The sequence below is a fragment of the Ostrinia furnacalis genome, unplaced genomic scaffold, assembly GCF_004193835.3.
Source record: "Ostrinia furnacalis isolate ACB-3 unplaced genomic scaffold, ASM419383v2 OfSCF0450, whole genome shotgun sequence".
Lineage (NCBI taxonomy): Eukaryota > Metazoa > Arthropoda > Insecta > Lepidoptera > Crambidae > Ostrinia > Ostrinia furnacalis.
This window is the reverse complement of record NW_021130689.1, coordinates 297,951-315,432: the sequence shown is the minus strand read 5'-3', so window position 1 is coordinate 315,432 and position 17,482 is coordinate 297,951. Positions and strand designations below refer to the sequence as shown.

General features: G+C 34.1%; 3 protein-coding genes across 4 annotated transcripts; 2 read left to right on the top strand and 1 right to left on the bottom strand.

Annotated features, from left to right (window-relative positions):
* Positions 1-3,853: 3,853 nt before the first annotated feature.
* Positions 3,854-6,820, top strand: LOC114365533 (opsin-2). Its single transcript, XM_028322133.1, has 8 exons — positions 3,854-3,906; positions 4,193-4,384; positions 4,583-4,792; positions 4,909-5,045; positions 5,123-5,288; positions 5,401-5,587; positions 5,711-5,793; positions 6,210-6,820. Exons 1-8 carry the CDS (start codon positions 3,854-3,856, stop codon positions 6,316-6,318), a joined length of 1,137 nt encoding a protein of 378 aa, XP_028177934.1. The 3' UTR covers positions 6,319-6,820.
* A 1,356-nt stretch (positions 6,821-8,176) lies between these two features.
* Positions 8,177-12,497, top strand: LOC114365518 (leukocyte receptor cluster member 8 homolog). Of its 2 annotated transcripts, XM_028322122.1 has the most exons (6): positions 8,177-8,329; positions 8,431-9,579; positions 9,744-10,257; positions 10,400-10,604; positions 10,726-10,933; positions 12,030-12,201. In XM_028322122.1, exons 2-6 carry the CDS (start codon positions 8,480-8,482, stop codon positions 12,190-12,192), a joined length of 2,190 nt encoding a protein of 729 aa, XP_028177923.1. In that variant the 5' UTR covers positions 8,177-8,329; positions 8,431-8,479; the 3' UTR covers positions 12,193-12,201. The 2 variants fall into 2 exon arrangements, with proteins under 2 accessions (XP_028177923.1, XP_028177916.1); XM_028322115.1 differs by having other exon boundaries at positions 8,177-9,579; positions 12,030-12,497.
* Positions 12,498-15,630: 3,133 nt separating this feature from the next.
* On the bottom strand, positions 15,631-17,280 carry LOC114365556 (uncharacterized protein C16orf52 homolog A). The gene is made up of 3 exons (XM_028322162.1): positions 17,006-17,280; positions 16,710-16,922; positions 15,631-16,610 (listed from the first exon to the last, which is right to left on the bottom strand). The coding sequence occupies exons 1-3, from the start codon at positions 17,106-17,108 to the stop codon at positions 16,423-16,425; spliced, it is 504 nt and encodes a 167-aa protein (XP_028177963.1). The 5' UTR covers positions 17,109-17,280; the 3' UTR covers positions 15,631-16,422.
* Between the last annotated feature and the right edge of the window lie 202 nt (positions 17,281-17,482).

The following is a 17,482-nucleotide window of genomic DNA, read 5'->3' as shown; positions in this document are numbered from 1 at the left end:
TCTGTAGGAGAACGGGTAGAAGCCACAAAATTAGTCATTCTTGTTTTGAAGTGGTTTAATTATATTGTACGAACTCTTAAAATGTTTATATAACCATATTACAGGTATATTGTATTCATAATCATTAATATAATACACACTTGTGCAATTGTTTTAGTTAGTTTATTCACATTTAAACAAAGGCACTTCAACTTGATGAATCATAAATACGTACTTTTCTGATATTTCGTCCATTAATACTTTCTAATTAAAACACTAGACTGTAACCCTTATGAGAACATTTATATGTATTTGAACATATTATAATATGATAGTTTTTACCAAACTATTTTTTATTTTTTTATTGTTGTAAATGTTGATGCTCGCATCACATGGCCTATGTCAATGTAATGGAATAATATTTTAGTGATTTGTGATATTACATGGTTATAACTATGTTTAATTAATAATTATCCAGTTTTTTCAATGATGTTAGAATGTACATGGAAGATCTACGTCTGAAAAGTATTTGATACCTACTGGACTTATCTATTATATCCGATTTTTATCAGTAATCATTATAATTTGAAACTTCTATGAAAGTCCGAGAAAATCGGATTCATTCTTTCAAAGAAGACGTACTATGTATTGAGTTCTCATCTTTTCATGCTATCACGAAAAGAGGCAAGGCTCGAAACTTTATTCATACTCCCTTGATGGTTGAAATAAAATGTTTACTTAAAACTTTCACGCGACAAAATGTAGGTATTCGCAAGATTAAATCGGGATTCGAGCTTCGCTTCGTAATGCAGACAACTTAAATAATTCGGTCATTCTCACGATTAGGCGTTCTCAGCCTAATTACCATATCATTTTTGAAATTTGGCTTAATTGACTTAAACGCATTTAAATATAAAACACCTGTAAAGTACGAATTTAACCATCGTAAAGGCGTCAAAATATTCAAAGGGGTTTCCGCGTAAATGAGACCCAAAAATTTTATGGTCACGGTAATTAGATAAGGCTAATACTTAATGTAACGGTAATTAGAAAAGATATGTAAAATAACAAAAAAACAACATCTTGCATTCATAAATTTGTACACAAATACGTGTGGCTACGTGTCACATTTCAAATAAGAGCATTTAGCTGAATCAGAATCTGAATCATCATCATTTGCTTTAAATGTGGTACAAACGATGGATACAGTTAATGGATCTCAAATGGTCTCACAAATGATATTGGTGTTTTCTTCCTCTTTTTAAATCTATCTGCGATCAACCATCAGCCATTATTAGATTGGATTGAATTTGTAATAATGACAGTTCCACCAGCTCTGCACATCCCATGATTTGTCACCTCGATTCTTTTACAATACGTTTTCAGATTGACGCTATTCGCTTTCTCCTGAGCCTGATTGTAAAGTTCTCAGAATTTAGAAGGGGTGCAGCAAATACATTTCCTCTTTGACGTTTGGTATACATATCACAGTTATACACATATTTCATATCATAGTATCACTTCAGTGGACTTTGTAAACCAAGGTGCACAGCTCAAGATTTTTAATACTTTATTTCGAAAACGTTAAAGTATTTCTACATTTGCAAGGCTGGGTTGATGCCATATGTCTACATGGGTCTTAGGATGCATTTGTAATAATTTATTCTCCAAGCAAGCTTCTTCTGCCCATTATCCATTGCATATCACGAAGTTTTTTCTATACATATGTTTTTTCTAGGCAGGTAGGATGCAGTCCATTGTCTGTTCATTTGTTCCCTTTTGTTCTTAATGTGTTCACGCCAGGTAATTACTGTTGGACAATCTCTTCTTAGGGCGAAGGTAATATGGATAGATTTTAATGGTATTATATTAATATTAATTAATTATTTAACATGCTAATATCAATGATATTAATAGTAAAAATAAATATCTGGTACGAGACATGTTTCACGCAGGGGTGACATCTCCTGGCCATCTGGAAGCCTCGATTATCACTCCAGCTAACTTCTTTTTTGGGGTTACCTTAAGAGTTAAAATATACTCTATAATCCAACAACCATGCAGCAACTGAAGCTTAACATTCGTCATGAAATAGAGGTATCTATTTAGAGGTAACTCTAACGAAAGCTTTCAAAATGTTGATGTCAGATTGGAAGAAAAGTCCGTAAAGATGTTATGCGAAAGTCTAGGTATTTTTTCATATTTTATCATTATACTTATTCAATCGTGAGTGCAATTTGTAGGTAATAATTTCATACAACGGTGATTATAAATATATGGTAATTAGTACATGGAAATTATAAAACGATAGTTTTTCTTCAAAATTTCCAAAATCTGCAGGGTATGCAAATTCTGTCTTACTACAATGTACGGAGGTCAAAGTAATGTTTCTATTTAAACTAACAACGTGGATCTACCTTTATAAATCTAGTATAAAAATAAGGACATGGTAATTAGAAAAATTGAAAACCAAAGATATGGTAATTATACTCTTACGCAATTCATCGACGGTTACACCAACGCAATAGACATCCACTTGCTAACAGCTCAAGGCACTAACTAAGGGCTAACGCCGCGCGGGGTAATGATGTGTCAAATACTATTATTTAGGCTAGTATGATCACGAACAGAAAACGTAACGGTAATTAGGACTTTAGCTCGGACAAGCGGTTTTTTAATTATAATTATTTACAGAATGGTTCTATTGAATAGATATTTTGCCAAGCATAAGACAATCTTATAAACTCTTTAAAATGTTGAATGGCGTAATTTAAATCTATACGACATAAAAATTACAGCCACCTTTTAACAGTAAGTCGGTGTGCGGACGCGTCACGGTAATTATAGAACAGAGGTTCATGAAATTAATTTAGCCACTTACACTTAAAATAGAGGCCTATGATTTTATGCACAACTGGACAGGGTTGTTAAGTAACATATAAAAATACTTGCATGTCTCTAATTTGTCATTTTTAAGGATTTAACAGCCCGGACACGTAAAAACTAGCTAATCTGAGAATGGCCGAATTACAGAACCATTTGTCTACACTACAGTCCTTCCAGATTCTGTAGTGCTATTTTCATGACGTGTGGATATTTTTATTAAATAAAAAGTAAAAAACATTTCTAATTTTGGTAAATAAATACTAGATATAAAAATCCAAATTCTACTCTCATCTGTACAGTAAAGAAAAACATTTGTCTGTAAATAAAGGTTTGTATAAATTCAAAATAAAGTCGCATTAAGCTGACATTTGATCATTATCTGACTGATTCGCCAATTGGTAGGAATTTATTACACTTTTATACAGACATAAAAATGTATTTTAACTGTAATTATACATCATTCTTGTAAACGTAGATATATTATTAATTGTGTACTCAAATCCAAGTGGTTGTTGTGATGTCTATTAAATTTGTTGATTCAATGCCAATTTGAGATTTTTATTTACAAAATAATATATCAATAAGTAAGTAACTAAAGTAGCTATCGCTGCATTTAATTTTATAATAGTTGTTAAAAAGAGTGTTGTTGCTAATAAAGTACAAATAGAAAAAAGTTAAAAAGGGATTTATTAATACGTACATTAATTAATCACATGTCAATTTGTATGGTTTCCACTGAACGTCACCCACAACACGTAACAACGCACATCCAGCGGTTTTATAAAATAAAGCAGTGATTTTATCACAAATCTGTGAGCAGTACCTTCTTTAATCCTATCAAAGGTGTCCGAGTGGATAATCCGCGGAATCTCGTTACCAAATGATATAAAACCCGGCGATGGCATGATAGGATCAGCAGTTAGTCAGTCGGGTGGGCAGAAGCGCACTACCGAGGGCTGCTCACAACAAACAAACTCAATCCATCATCATGGAAAACCGGACGGACGAGTATTACAATGGCGCCCATTTTGCACCACTCAGGTAATATTTTTATTTTAAAACATTGTTTAAACTAACTATAGTTGTCATAAACGTCCGTTGCAATTATAACCGAATCTTGGTAACAAGTTTTTAAGTTTAGTAACAATTTTAGTACACGAAAACGAAAATAAAGAATTATGACTAATTAATTGTATACGTAATTACTTAGTACAGTATGTGTATAAACAAATGTAAATTACTTAATTAATCAAGTGAGGTCCAAAGCTAAGAAAATGAGACAAAAAATCTTGAAACCTTAGTGTTAAAAACTAAGATGTTTTCTCAGATCGGGAGCTCAAACTGGCGTGGAGATGCTGGGCGCGGGGCTGACGGGCGAGGACCTGGCGATGGTGCCCGAACACTGGTTCGCGTTCCCCGCGCCGCCGGCCAGCGCGCACACCGCCTTGGCTCTACTCTACATATTTTTCACAGCCGCTGCGTTGTTAGGAAATGGACTTGTCATTTTCATATTTTCAACGTGAGTATTTTGTGTCTAATCATTTAGCTAGACGTTTTATTCCATAGCCTAGGACACGTGAAACCTGTAAATACTCATGGCGCATTGCTGAAAAGTGCGTGTTACGGAAACGCATAGATTACCAGCTTTAAGCTGTACTATAATTAATTTACTAGAACTTTTGAGAATAAATACCTATCTACTTTTGTTTACTTACAGGACAAAAAGTTTGAGGACATCAAGCAATCTTCTGATTTTACAATTAGCAATTCTGGATTTCATAATGATGGCAAAGGCACCGATTTTTATTTACAATAGTGCGATGCGTGGTTTTGCAACGGGAGCGCTGGGCTGTCAGATATTCGCTCTGATGGGGGCCTACAGCGGCATCGGTGCAGGCATGACAAATGCTTGCATCGCCTACGACAGGTTAGTTAATGACTCTACTATTCTAAGTACTTGCAAATGCAAGCAATTACGAGTACATTTTGAAATTACCTAATAAGTAGGTAATCATAATTATATTTTTTTTTGTCTTTTAATAGGCATTCTACTATCACACGACCTTTAGACGGAAGGCTTTCTAAAGGGAAAGCACTGCTAATGATCGCTGTGGTCTGGATTTATGCGACTCCGTGGGCTCTACTGCCCCTTTTCAAAATTTGGGGCAGATTCGTACCGGGTAAACCATTTAATTTAACTAGTAGAGCCAAGCTTAATTTCTTTCAGAGTGTTTTTATTAATTTATGTTTTTTACAGAGGGTTACTTGACGTCCTGCACTTTCGACTACCTCACTAACACGTTTGACACGAAATTATTCGTCGCTTGCATCTTCGCATGCAGTTACGTGCTACCAATGTCCCTCATCATCTATTTCTATAGTGGCATCGTCAAACAAGTGTTCGCTCATGAAGCTGCTTTAAGGTAAGTAGTTAATAAAATTATGGTACCTATGTGCCTCACACATAAAACACTTTATTGACCAAAAAGTTAAAGTTATGGTGCATTATTTACATTTTGTTGTTGTTAATTTCAGGGAGCAAGCTAAAAAGATGAACGTCGAGTCTCTCAGGTCGAACCAAAACGCTAACGCTCAGTCGGCTGAGATCAGAATCGCAAAGGCTGCACTCACAGTGTGCTTCCTTTTCGTCGCCTCCTGGACTCCATACGGTGTGATGGCACTCATTGGAGCTTTTGGAAACCAACAATTACTTACTCCCGGGGTATGTTTTAAGTTTTTCTACAATTTGTCTGTAAGACTGTCGTCTTATTCTTTATAATTATTTAAACAAATTTATAATCATTAAAATCCTAACGTTTTTCTAAAACTCTTTGTTTTTCTGCAGGTTACAATGATTCCTGCTGTGGCTTGCAAGGCTGTTGCTTGTATAGACCCGTGGGTTTATGCTATTAGTCATCCAAAATACAGGTAAGCATACTTTACACTGTAAAGTACTATAAAGTATTAAATATTACCAATTACTTACTTCTAAAAAAAAGATAACATTTAACTATGTAGATAAGTACATCTTTGTACGAGTACCTACATAGAATATTTTTATAGCTATTGCTCTCAACTAGTATTATAATTATAGCACTGATGTGCTAAAAAACTAAGGCTGAGTTGAACCATCTTACTTTAACCGTAACTATAACTAACCGCTGTTTTTGTGTAGAGTTTGACAGACTTCGTAACCCTTAACCCAGCAACTAGTTACTTATTTAAACTTTTTTCCGACTGCGCCAGAAGGAGGGGTATGGTTTTGTTGCAAGTACACAGTATTTACCAAATTATTCCGACGGCGTTGTACGTATTTTCCACTAATAAAAATCATTTATCTTCAGACAAGAGCTGCAGCGTCGTATGCCATGGCTGCAAATCGACGAGCCGGATGACACCGCTTCTACCGCCACCAGCAATACAGTCAGCGCTCCACCGCCCGCCTCTGCGTAGTCGAATAACGTCATTAAAAACACTTTGTAAACTACTGATGAGTATCCGGAAAATATTGCACTTGGCACCCAATATATCGCCGCCAGATGCCTTATTAAAACGGATATTTAGCATTTTAGATACTTTATTCCGACCGCATTGGAAACCCAAAGCTTTTTACTTATTTGAAAAAATATTTTAGTCTACAATACATCGAAATGTTTAAGTAGAAACCGATACTTATTAACTTGATAAAATTTTCCTAATAATTAATTTTATTCGAGAGATGTATATAAGTATTTAATAAACATACGAGTACTACAATTTACTAGAATAAAATATGAAAAAGCTTGCTGATGCGGTCCGGACAAAGATTAACCGTAGTTTATGTTATATTAAACATATTTTATACAAGCTCAAAATGAGATTTCAATGTTTACAATATCATTGACGACAAAGGCATTGTACATGGACTTCGATCATACATTATTCAATTTGTATATTTATTAAATTATCGTTATGAACATGATATTTTGGTACTTATTATTTCTTTAAAACTTACTTTAATACATTTTAGCTGCATTGGCGCTAAAGCAACACTTAGGTACCTACTGCCAGAATTGCTGCCGGAGCGTTACAAAGTTTAAAATAAATGCTTCCCGTATCTTTAATACAAACTACATGTTACAGGTTCCATTTTCCTTTTGTATAGCATTCAAAACATGGAAACTCGCCCTTTTTTCAAAATTCTGAATTAATCGATAGATATCCTTGAGTTCACGCGGGTTTCGGGAACCAGTAGCATACCACAAAGTATAAATGTAATGATTATGATGGCACTTACCTACCAGAACTATTTCAGTAAAAAATATGATAATGATAAAAAATAGATGTGTAATAATAATATAAACATTTACCTAATATGCATTTTTTTTAAATTTGAATGTCATTTTATTAACAACCATAGGACGTCCACAGCTGAACATAGCCTCCCCCAATGAAGCATGAAGCTTCTGCTGCTTCTTTCTTAGCAAGCTGAAATAGCAATGGGCTGGGCACATGGACCGACGACCTCATAAAGTGCTGGCTGCAGACCGCTACCAACATGGTCATTATGTAATTGTTCACTCTTTCTAGCAATTACTTCAATTAAAACAAATTAATAATGTTTATAGAAAACCTTTCATGTAGCTTTTATCTTGAAACTGCTTTCTTGGCGCTCCACTGTTGATGCTTGCTGATGGGTTGTATTCTGCTTCTTGTCTCTTCACAACAATACTTTTTATTTTTTGTTAATAGTGCCGCATACTTAGAAGGACTTTTATTGTGAAGACCATACTCTCATGGGACAGATTCTCCCGCATACCTTTACTTTGAGTTACAGTAAATATGAGAATTTGCTGAGACCGCCACGCAAATTTCTTGAAATGATTATTTGAAATGTATGCTACACACTATTTTTATTTTCATTTGCTTACATGCTCGTTCGCAAACACTAATAAAATATTTTAGAACTTGATAAACATGTCGCTTGACTTTCCCGCCAACCGCCAAGAAGACCTCTGCACAGATTATGTAAAAAGTATGCCAAAACGATACGATTGTCATACGATGCATTGCGTACCATAGATATTACAAATACTAAGTTCGTGCCCAGTGCCCAACGAGGATGGATGGAGGATCACAGGAGGACCCTGTGCGATTCTTGTCACTGAGCAAGTAATCACTTCGTTCATTCTTGTTTACGGGAGGATAAAACTCGTTCAATGAAAATTGTGGCAAACACGAACACTGGGATTTGATTTTGACCATTCTCTATTATTTTATCACGTCTTTGGACTCTTTGCTCTTTGGTTTGATTTTTTTTGACATTGAATCATAGACTATAGAAAGGAGAATAAAATGTCCGTACTTGTTTCCTTTGTCGTCATCGTGTGCACTAAATAATTTACTCATACTCACTGTGAATTTCAGCCGTTTTCGATAGAGGAAAAGATAATGGAAAGTTTTTATTAGCATCAGATAGAGAAAGGTATTGATTTTTCTAAGTTTTATTATTTTTAAATTGGATTCTGGGCACTGAGTTGTAATGACGCCATTTTGATCATAAAATAATTTTTGCGTCAAACGCAGTGATCGAACCATCAACTTGATACGTGTGAAGTGAACTGTTGCTAATAAAATGGCAGAAAATAATTCAAAAGAACCTCCTATACAGACTATGAACGGTATGCCGCCCAATCATAACCCCTGGATGTATGGCATGTATCATCACCAGTACAATGGAATGGGATACGGTGGAATGTACCCACCGTACTTTAATCCCTATTTTAACCAAATGGGCAATAATGGAGGGTATTCTAACAATAATAGTCAACATTTATTACAAATGAACAAACCTAAAAACAATTTTGGGCCGCCACAATTTTCCAAGCCCCCTCCTGCTCCATTGTTAGGAATGTCGCCACTTGACCCAAATCGACCCTTTTTTAACCAATCTCCCATTAGATTTAATCTCAACGGTAATAGAAAAACTGCACCAATCCCACCAAATGAAAATCCTCTTTTGGGTAACAATGGATCAAAAAATAAACGCAAAAAAGGGAATAAAGCGTTTAACGATGATGATGACGATGATAATGATGTGAACACTTCTCCAAATGCTTTGCCTCCTTTACCCAGTCATCCTCCTCCCCTGCCCCCTTGCCCACCTCCTGAAATTCCTAAGCCACCCCCACCACCACCAATTGACGTTCCATTACCACCTCCATTGGCTACTGAAGATATCCCAGAACCACCAGAGGAGCCTAAAAGCGAAAGCATTCAGGAGAAGGAAGCTAAAGATGTTTTTCTAAACAATGATTCCTCACACCTTTTAAACTCATCATCAATGTGTCAGACTTCATCTGGAACATGGCCAGAGAGTTTGGAAAGATACATCAAAAGATGTTATGAGAAATGTAAAACAGCCTTTGATCGTGACCAGATAGATATATGTTTAAAGGGAAGAATTACAGCAGCAGCAAACAAAGATGAAATATGGACTAGAAATTGGGATGAGGAACCAATACCTAGTGTTCACAGTGAACGTAATAACTTATCTGTGAAACCCTTACCTGTGCGTGGGACATTGTCATTGTATCAAAAACATGAGCAAGAATCATCTAAAAGTAGGTCTAGCCATGGTTTTCACAAAACATCTCCACAAAGGAGACGTAGGCAGCACTCTAGGGGTACTAGGAGTAGATCTAAATCCAGGAGTCCACCTAGAAAGAGAACTAGGTAAGTTTGAAGCTATAATTTCTACTTTACATATTTTACCTTTTAACTAAAAAGGTTGTTATCAAGAAATCTTGCTATAATACTCAAAATATTATTATTTGTATAACGTCATGAACATTTTCTCAATGTTTGCAAAGCTGTACAAATTTTTTTTTTGTTTACAGTGCCTCCTCGGCTTCTGGTGATGAAATTGAAGAGAAAAAGACTTTCAAAAGTAAAGGTCGTCAGAAGGTCAAAGATAGGTTATCTTTAGATCAGAAAAAGACAGATAAATACAAGAATTCCAAAAAGAAGTCTAATTATACTGAATTTGTTCTTGAAGATGTTCCAGGAAATGCAGAAAAGCTACAAAAAAGAGCAGAAAGATTTGGAAACTCAGGTCATGTACCCTCCATAGCAAGTTCAATTCAACCAGGTAAGAAGGGAGAACCATGTACAAGAAGGCCTATTGTTGAAGATACTGAAGGAGATTATGATTTGAATGACATGCATATTGTGGGGACATGCTTAGACATTGAAAAATCATTCTTGAGACTTACTAAAGCTCCAGAAGCATGTGATGTGCGACCTGTGTCTGTCTTAAGAAGCTCCCTGAAAAATGTCAAGGAAAGATGGATTGAAAGACAAGACTACAGATATGCTTGTGATCAATTAAAGTCTATAAGACAGGATTTGACAGTAAGTTTATTTGCATAGTTGGTACTGATGCTTTCTGTAAAAACTCAATAGTCTAATCGTTTTATATTAATTTAGCTCTTTATAAATTATTTGGTGCTTGTATTTTTATTGCTCATTTCCTAATTTTTTTCTATGGTTTCAGGTGCAAGGAGTACGGGATAACTTTACAGTAGAAGTATATGAGACTCATGCCAGAATAGCTTTAGAAAGAGGTGATCATGAAGAATTCAATCAGTGCCAAACGCAACTGAAAATGCTGTATCATGAGCTACCTGACTGCAGAACTAACACAGCAGAATTTACAGCATATCGGATATTGTATTATATTTTCACCAAAAACACTTTAGGTTGGGTTTCACTTACATTTTATTTATTATGCTATTTCGTGATCAATGTCTTTTTTCAATTTTCAAATGTAAAGAAGTTTTATCATTAATGTTCTATCTATTTTTTCTTTCTTTTTTTCAGATATAACTACAATATTCCAAAGTCTCTCCAAGGAAGAAAGAGAAAATGAATGTATAAATCACGCACTGCAGACGAGATGTGCTTGGGCGACAGGAAATCTGCACAAATTTTTCATTTTGTATAAAACAGCTCCCCTGATGGCAGGCTACCTAATGGACTGGTTTGTGGAGAGAGAACGGAAACTGTACCTCAAATACATCATTAAGTCGTATGTCCTTTCTTTAGTACTTTTACTAATGAGCCATTATGCATTGTTAGGTAGACTTCTAAATGTCTGACACCTATGATAAGTAATTGACAGATATTTAATAAACACCTAACAGTGCATATAAAAACTCATTAATATGGTATTTACTTAATATAATACAAGTTTAATAACTCAAGTTCTAAAGAAAACATTAACTTGGGGATTTAATTAATTATTTGTTACATTCACAAATGGAACTACACATGAAATTCAGATATCTATTAGTCGTGAATTACATGATTCATTTACAGAAGAACTTATGCCATCAAAAAGTGAAACTTAGGTGTATTTCAAAGTATTATTAATCACATCATAAGTCTAAAGTTTGCATTAGACAAGTAATGACATTCAATATTTTCAGTAATATTGAAACAGTGAAACTTTCATTTTGAGTATAAAATTAAGTGAACTGAACATTTTTTGGAATCTGGGTTCAATCACAGGTTCAATGCCTGGTTGTTTAAGATTTATTAAATCCCCTTTTGACATAATATGCACTGCGAAAGTAGTTGTTATTTAATTTAGTACATAATTATGAACCACCTGGGATTGATTAAGAAAATCAGCCAATTAATTTGTATTTTTCATGATCATTACATTAAAAAGAAAGATTGGTAAGTGTGGTAAAAATTCATGATATTGTTAAAGTTTTTTGTTTCGTAAACTCTAGTACAAGGTTATTAACAGACTATTCTCAACTGCAGCACATCAAAATCACATTTGTGTGTGCATTTTTCGATATAAAGTAATAGTTTTCCTCCTACAACATAAAATGAAGTTAATGCTACACTGTTCTAATTATTATCTTTTATAGAAAATATTATTTTCGCAAAATGATAAAAATTGCCATCAAGTAATAAAACTCAGATGGTTTAGGCTGAGCTGTTGCGTTTTTCATTAGGTGTTGTAAATATCCAACTGCTCATCTACAAACTTGATATTAGTGGTTTGGTTACTAATGTTGACGTTTCTATTTATGAATATGCTACATTAACTTTTGATTTCAGGTATGCCAGCTTTGCTGGTCTGTTTATTTAATATTTTCTTATATGTACAGCTACAGGCAGACAGTTCCCGTGGACTTCATCGTTCGTGAGCTGGCGTTTGAGTCAACTCCTAAGGCCTTCGAATTTTTAAACAAATTCCCCATTACATATACTGCCGAAGACCAAACTCAAATAGATTGCAAGGCCACTCATGCAACTTTAGGCAGTATATAACATTTTGTGCTTGATAAAAGCGATCGTAATAGTCGTATCATTATGTCGTGTTGTTGCGTGGTGATGTAATGACCACGCGCCGCAGGGTTCACCACTTTTGCAGCATTATTGTCCTGATTGGTGTCATTCGCAGCATTATTTCATCAGCTTAAACAGGATCAAGCGGCAAACTATCAACACAACATTGAGTTACTACAGCAGAAGATTGCATCAATTATCAAGAAATCGACTTCGCAAGAAACACGGTCGCGCAAGTTTCAGTGTCTAAATATGAACAATATTAATGAAGTTACAGTGCTAACAAAGGACTAAAAGACAATTTTTATGTGTTATATGAACTCTCTTATTTCTTCAGAAGATGTAAATATATACCAGTTGTAAATGTTCATTTTAGTACTATTTTAGTTGCATGTAATTATTATTATACACAAATTGTAATAATTAGTGTTAATATAAATCATTTTTTAAAGATGTTGTTCTTATTTCTTTATCAACATTAAATTCTAAAAAGGGACACATAACTAACATTATTTAAAAATATCATAGATCATCTCGTGGCGAAAAATGGAACTAATATACATGAAAGAAGAACGGTCATCTGTGACCCAGACCCGATAGAAAGGAGACATTACCTCAGTTTTTTTGTTAGTTCTTAAAGTTAAATTATACAGGCTGTCCCAAAAAGTAGTGTCAAGCCGAAGCCCAGAGTTTATAGAGCATCACACTAGGGCTAACTAACGCTAACGTATGTTCCGCGATTTTTGATAGTTTTCGAGTTATAATTGTTTTTTTCTGTGCTTAGGCACTTTTTTGGTCACTAGCGCAAATAGGTGTGCGTCAGAATGGACGGTCACTACCCATATTTTACATCGAAACAAATATTGAAAGTTGCTTCCCAGTTGGTACTAATCGTTAAATAGGTGTTTCCCTCGATTTAAAGAAAATAATCTACTTTCTTAGGTGACGCGCCATCCTAGCATCAGAATGGCTGGTCAGGTTGTATATTGGCTCACATAAAATTCTAAATCCTATTCTTTGTCTTACTACCAATTTGTGTTCATGATAATCTCTCTTCATAATTTTATTTTTCATACTTTTTTTATTCATACATTTTTATTACTACCATCGGAGCTCATAACAGTAAGTAGGTAATCATATTTTTTTTATCAATACTGTTGCTACCAAGAACCATTTAAAATACATAATTTTTATTTTCAGATCTTTTTTTCTTCATAACATTTCATTGATCATATTGTTTTAATTAATAATGTTGTTACTAAGAACATAGGTACTTCAACTCATAATGTTGTTGTTCAGAATAATTTACTTTATAACAGACATACTTACTCGTATCTTTAAAAANAAAATACAAAGAAATATGTTAACAATGATCCACTGTCAGAAATCACGAAATAAACACTTACGCGTGGAATTTTATATCACTTCCAGGACAACACGAACTACCGCAACCACGCACTATACAATTTTGCACCATTTCTTCAGACAAAACAATGATAAGGTCCCTTGAAAAATCTCAAACGAAATCAACTGCATAGTAAACAACCGCCATGATGGGCCGGATTCGGCCGATGTTGCCACATTACCGATACCTCAGAAATTGGGATTGTAATTCCCTGATTCGCCAACACATTAAGCCTAAATGGCCGACAATTTTGTGATTTTTTATTTAACTAGGTAATCTAAGTTTCAAATATTAATTATTTATTTATTTAACTTCTTATTTGGTTAGTGAATTGGCTATTTCGAAGAATTTACAAGGAGATTTAAATAAGAAGATAGCAATACTACAGTTCACACTAAAAAGAGAGGTAGGGCCACAGAGAGCGAGATAGATATAAGTAGGTATTTGACTCAAGTTTTGTTCCCAACTTTGCCCTCCATTTTTATCTGTAGCTTCATGGTCCACAGATATGGATTAGAGGTGGAGTCGGTTTTGCAGCGATTCGTTTCTGTCACGTTAGTTTTGTGGCACAAAACATTGCCTGTTTTGGACCATTTCGTTAAAATACGATTTAATACGAGAATATAGACATCATGGTTTTCAATAATATGGATAAATACACTTATGAGTCATAAATTTATGAAAACAAATATTAGGATACATCACATTTATTAATATTATAGTTTATTTATTCGAATGATTATGAGTTTCGATCATTAGTATAGAAAAATATTATATGAAAACAAATATTAGTAAAAACTAAGTGTATGATTAGTGATATTATGAATATCAATGATTATGTTTTTAAATATGTAGGTTTTAAATTTTTTATGAAGAATAATCATTATGGTATCAAATTGTATGAGAAATATTTTCGGACCTCCAATGATAGGAATTGAAAAGTTATGTAAGAAAATGCGCTACCGGCTGGTCACCTATCCAGCGAGAACAAACTGCGCTAGTTAAAAGAGTTTATTTTAACCAACAGTTGCCACTAACTGCTACCTTCATATGCCACGTCTTGGAGCTCATAGCTTTTAAGGCTAAAAAGTTATTATGTATTTACTATTTCATTATCTCAACCCCTACAGAATTATATGAGCAAATTGGCGCCTGCTTAAGGAATACTACTAAAATGTTTGATTGCGGATTTGCTCATTTAATTCTGTTGGCGTTGATATATCGAAATAGTAAATACATAATTACTTTTTAACCTTAAAAGCTATTGAGCTCCTAGACGTGGTATATGAAGGTAGCAGTTAGTAGCAACTGTTGGTTAAAAACAAACTTTTAACTAGCGCAGTTTGTTCTCGCTGGATAGGTGACCAGCCATTCTGATGCTAGGATGGCGCGTCACCTAAAGAAAGATTATTTTTCTTTAAATCGAGGGTAGCAACTGGGAAGCAACTTTCAATATTTATTTCGATGTAAAATATGGGTAGTGACTGTCCATTCTGACGCACACGCAAATAGTCAAGTTACATGCCTAATTTTTTATTATTATTAGATTAATACTAGGCCTACCTAATTCAGAAGTAGGTACCTATTTACATCCAAAACACGAATGTAAACTAAAATCCTGTATGTTGTAAAGAAAAAACAACGAAAGCTATCAAAAAAGTCACGGTGTGCAAACATATTTCCAACTTCTCGTTTTTTTTTTATCCGAATCACGCTTTCTTGTCCCAATTTTTAGAAAAAGTGGAGTGACTGAGTCTGACAATGCTACTCGCCGCCCAGTGTGAAGGGTGGTGCAGTTGTTGTACCACCCATTTCATTGAAAGATAAATTAACTGAAATTAGGTAGGTAAATGATAGATTATTTGTAACATGGATAAGTATTATTTTTTTCTTAACATAATGAAAATTACATCTTTTTCAGTTATTTCAAATAATATATTTTTAATAATACTTAATAAACAATATAATTTTAACATTAAATCAAAGTAAAGGGGGATTTTGCTTAAAATTAAATGATCCATTTAAAATGTATAGGTACACTTATAGGCTATCACATGACATTATGGCATTGCTGACCTTAAGTTAACACCATTCAGTCCTTTGTCACACTCATATTAATAACAGACCAAACACCGAGATTCAAGACGCAATGTAATTTAAAGTAATTGTAATTTTTTTCTAAATGTTACTTTTGCATTAAATTAATTAAACATAATATAGGTACTTATCATTTTCAGATCCTTTAAAGTCTTATTAGGTCACAGTAGGTAATTTATTTGAACAAGGTTTGCTCACTGCTGGACCAGTACTAAAATTATAGGCTTTATTAGCATTTGATAGTAAAGCCAAGACTGTTTGTATTATTTGTTTTCTTCTATTACCATATCTAGCAGTCATTAACTACCCATTACGTAATATACAAGATGTCCCAAATACAATGGATAACCATGCAACCATTCATAGGCCTCATGATCTCTAATATAAAATTTTGACCTTAGTAGAAATATCAGTTTTCAAGATTTTTTATAAAATTGCCACCTGAAATTAGTTTTTCTCATGCAATTCAACAAACTAGGTAAAGTATTATAAAAAGAAGTAGAAAAAAATAAAAATGTAATTCACTGTCTTAAATTGCAATAGCAGGTGGCAATTTTCTAAAAATTTTAAAATCTTGAAAACCTTATAGTTTTAACAGGTCAAAATTTTATAATTGAGAGACCATACTAAGGCTTATTGATGGTACAAGGTTATCCATTATTTTTAGAACATCCTATATCACAATAAACACATTTTAATGACAACTTAGCTTAAAAATGTGGTAAACAAACTTTACCAGCAAATAACTCTGATATCACAGTTATCCACAAAGAAAGAACAAATAATATATATGATATCCCAACTTGATGACTGTTAGGAAGCTGGTATGGTTGGCCACCAATTTCATCAACATGAAAGCCCATTGGAAATATTACAGCTGCCAAACAAAACACCACCACTGAAAAGAATGTACCAATCAATTAGATTCATGTAAAATTATTGAAATAAAGGAATTACCTATGTTACAAANTACCTTGGTTACAAAATGATTTCATACTTGCTGCAAATCCCACCCATCTTGCATAAGGAATCACATTACGATCAAAATGACTTGAAGCCAGCAATATAACAGTTGTAGTTATACATATACAGCCAATAAATATACAGATCAAAGCAAGTAACCACTCTGGTTGTAGATCTGGAGTGAAACAAACTTGTGGTCTGTTGTACAGTGTTATGCATGACCACATTAAACCAAGACGGGTATCACCTAAAAAAACAAACAATCATTAGTCATTAAGATGGGAAAGTTACAAAGAGCAAAAATATCACAATCTCGGCTAGTATAAATACCTCCAACATCGGTGATTATCCAGTCGGGCATAGCTAGGCTTACAATAGCAAAAACATCGGCTGCCATAAATAGGGTTCCAGATATTACAGTGAGTTTGTCCATTTTAGGGTGTTACAAATCAAAAATTTGGTCAGAGGGAAGGCTAAAGAATATTCAACATTATTATTGGAAACGATTCTTCCAGATAATCATATCACAAATCCCAAAAGCCTTGTAAACAATAGCACAGAGCACGTAAAGGAAATCGCAGAACAGAAGCCAAGCAAGGATCTGTCCGTCATTTACCAAATGTCATTAATGACATGTGTGTCAAGCACAGATAATATGGATTAGAGTAGATACAGCAAGTTGCTCGTCAAAGCGTGCCATTCCGATATGTCCAAATGGACATACATGGTCGAGTGATGTTCATGTAATCCGATTACAACAATCGGTTACGATGATTTTACGAGGACAGTAGTACGAACACGGTAGAA

What these genes read in the sequence shown, in the direction of transcription:
- LOC114365556 (XM_028322162.1), bottom strand. Translation starts at nt 17,108, where the DNA reads ATGGACAAACTCACTGTAATATCTGGAACCCTATTTATGGCAGCCGAT. An exon ending in GATAATCACCGATGTTGGAG is followed by an intron (nt 16,923 to 17,005) that starts GTATTTATACTA and finishes TTGTTTTTTTAG; the next exon opens with GTGATACCCGTCTTGGTTTA. An exon ending in ATGGGTGGGATTTGCAGCAA is followed by an intron (nt 16,611 to 16,709) that starts GTATGAAATCAT and finishes CATTCTTTTCAG; the next exon opens with TGGTGGTGTTTTGTTTGGCA.
- LOC114365518 (XM_028322115.1), top strand. Translation starts at nt 8,480, where the DNA reads ATGGCAGAAAATAATTCAAAAGAACCTCCTATACAGACTATGAACGGT. An exon ending in CTATAAGACAGGATTTGACA is followed by an intron (nt 10,258 to 10,399) that starts GTAAGTTTATTT and finishes CTATGGTTTCAG; the next exon opens with GTGCAAGGAGTACGGGATAA. An exon ending in CTCAAATACATCATTAAGTC is followed by an intron (nt 10,934 to 12,029) that starts GTATGTCCTTTC and finishes TTATATGTACAG; the next exon opens with CTACAGGCAGACAGTTCCCG.
- LOC114365533 (XM_028322133.1), top strand. Translation starts at nt 3,854, where the DNA reads ATGGAAAACCGGACGGACGAGTATTACAATGGCGCCCATTTTGCACCA. An exon ending in GCTCATGAAGCTGCTTTAAG is followed by an intron (nt 5,289 to 5,400) that starts GTAAGTAGTTAA and finishes TGTTAATTTCAG; the next exon opens with GGAGCAAGCTAAAAAGATGA. An exon ending in AACAATTACTTACTCCCGGG is followed by an intron (nt 5,588 to 5,710) that starts GTATGTTTTAAG and finishes GTTTTTCTGCAG; the next exon opens with GTTACAATGATTCCTGCTGT.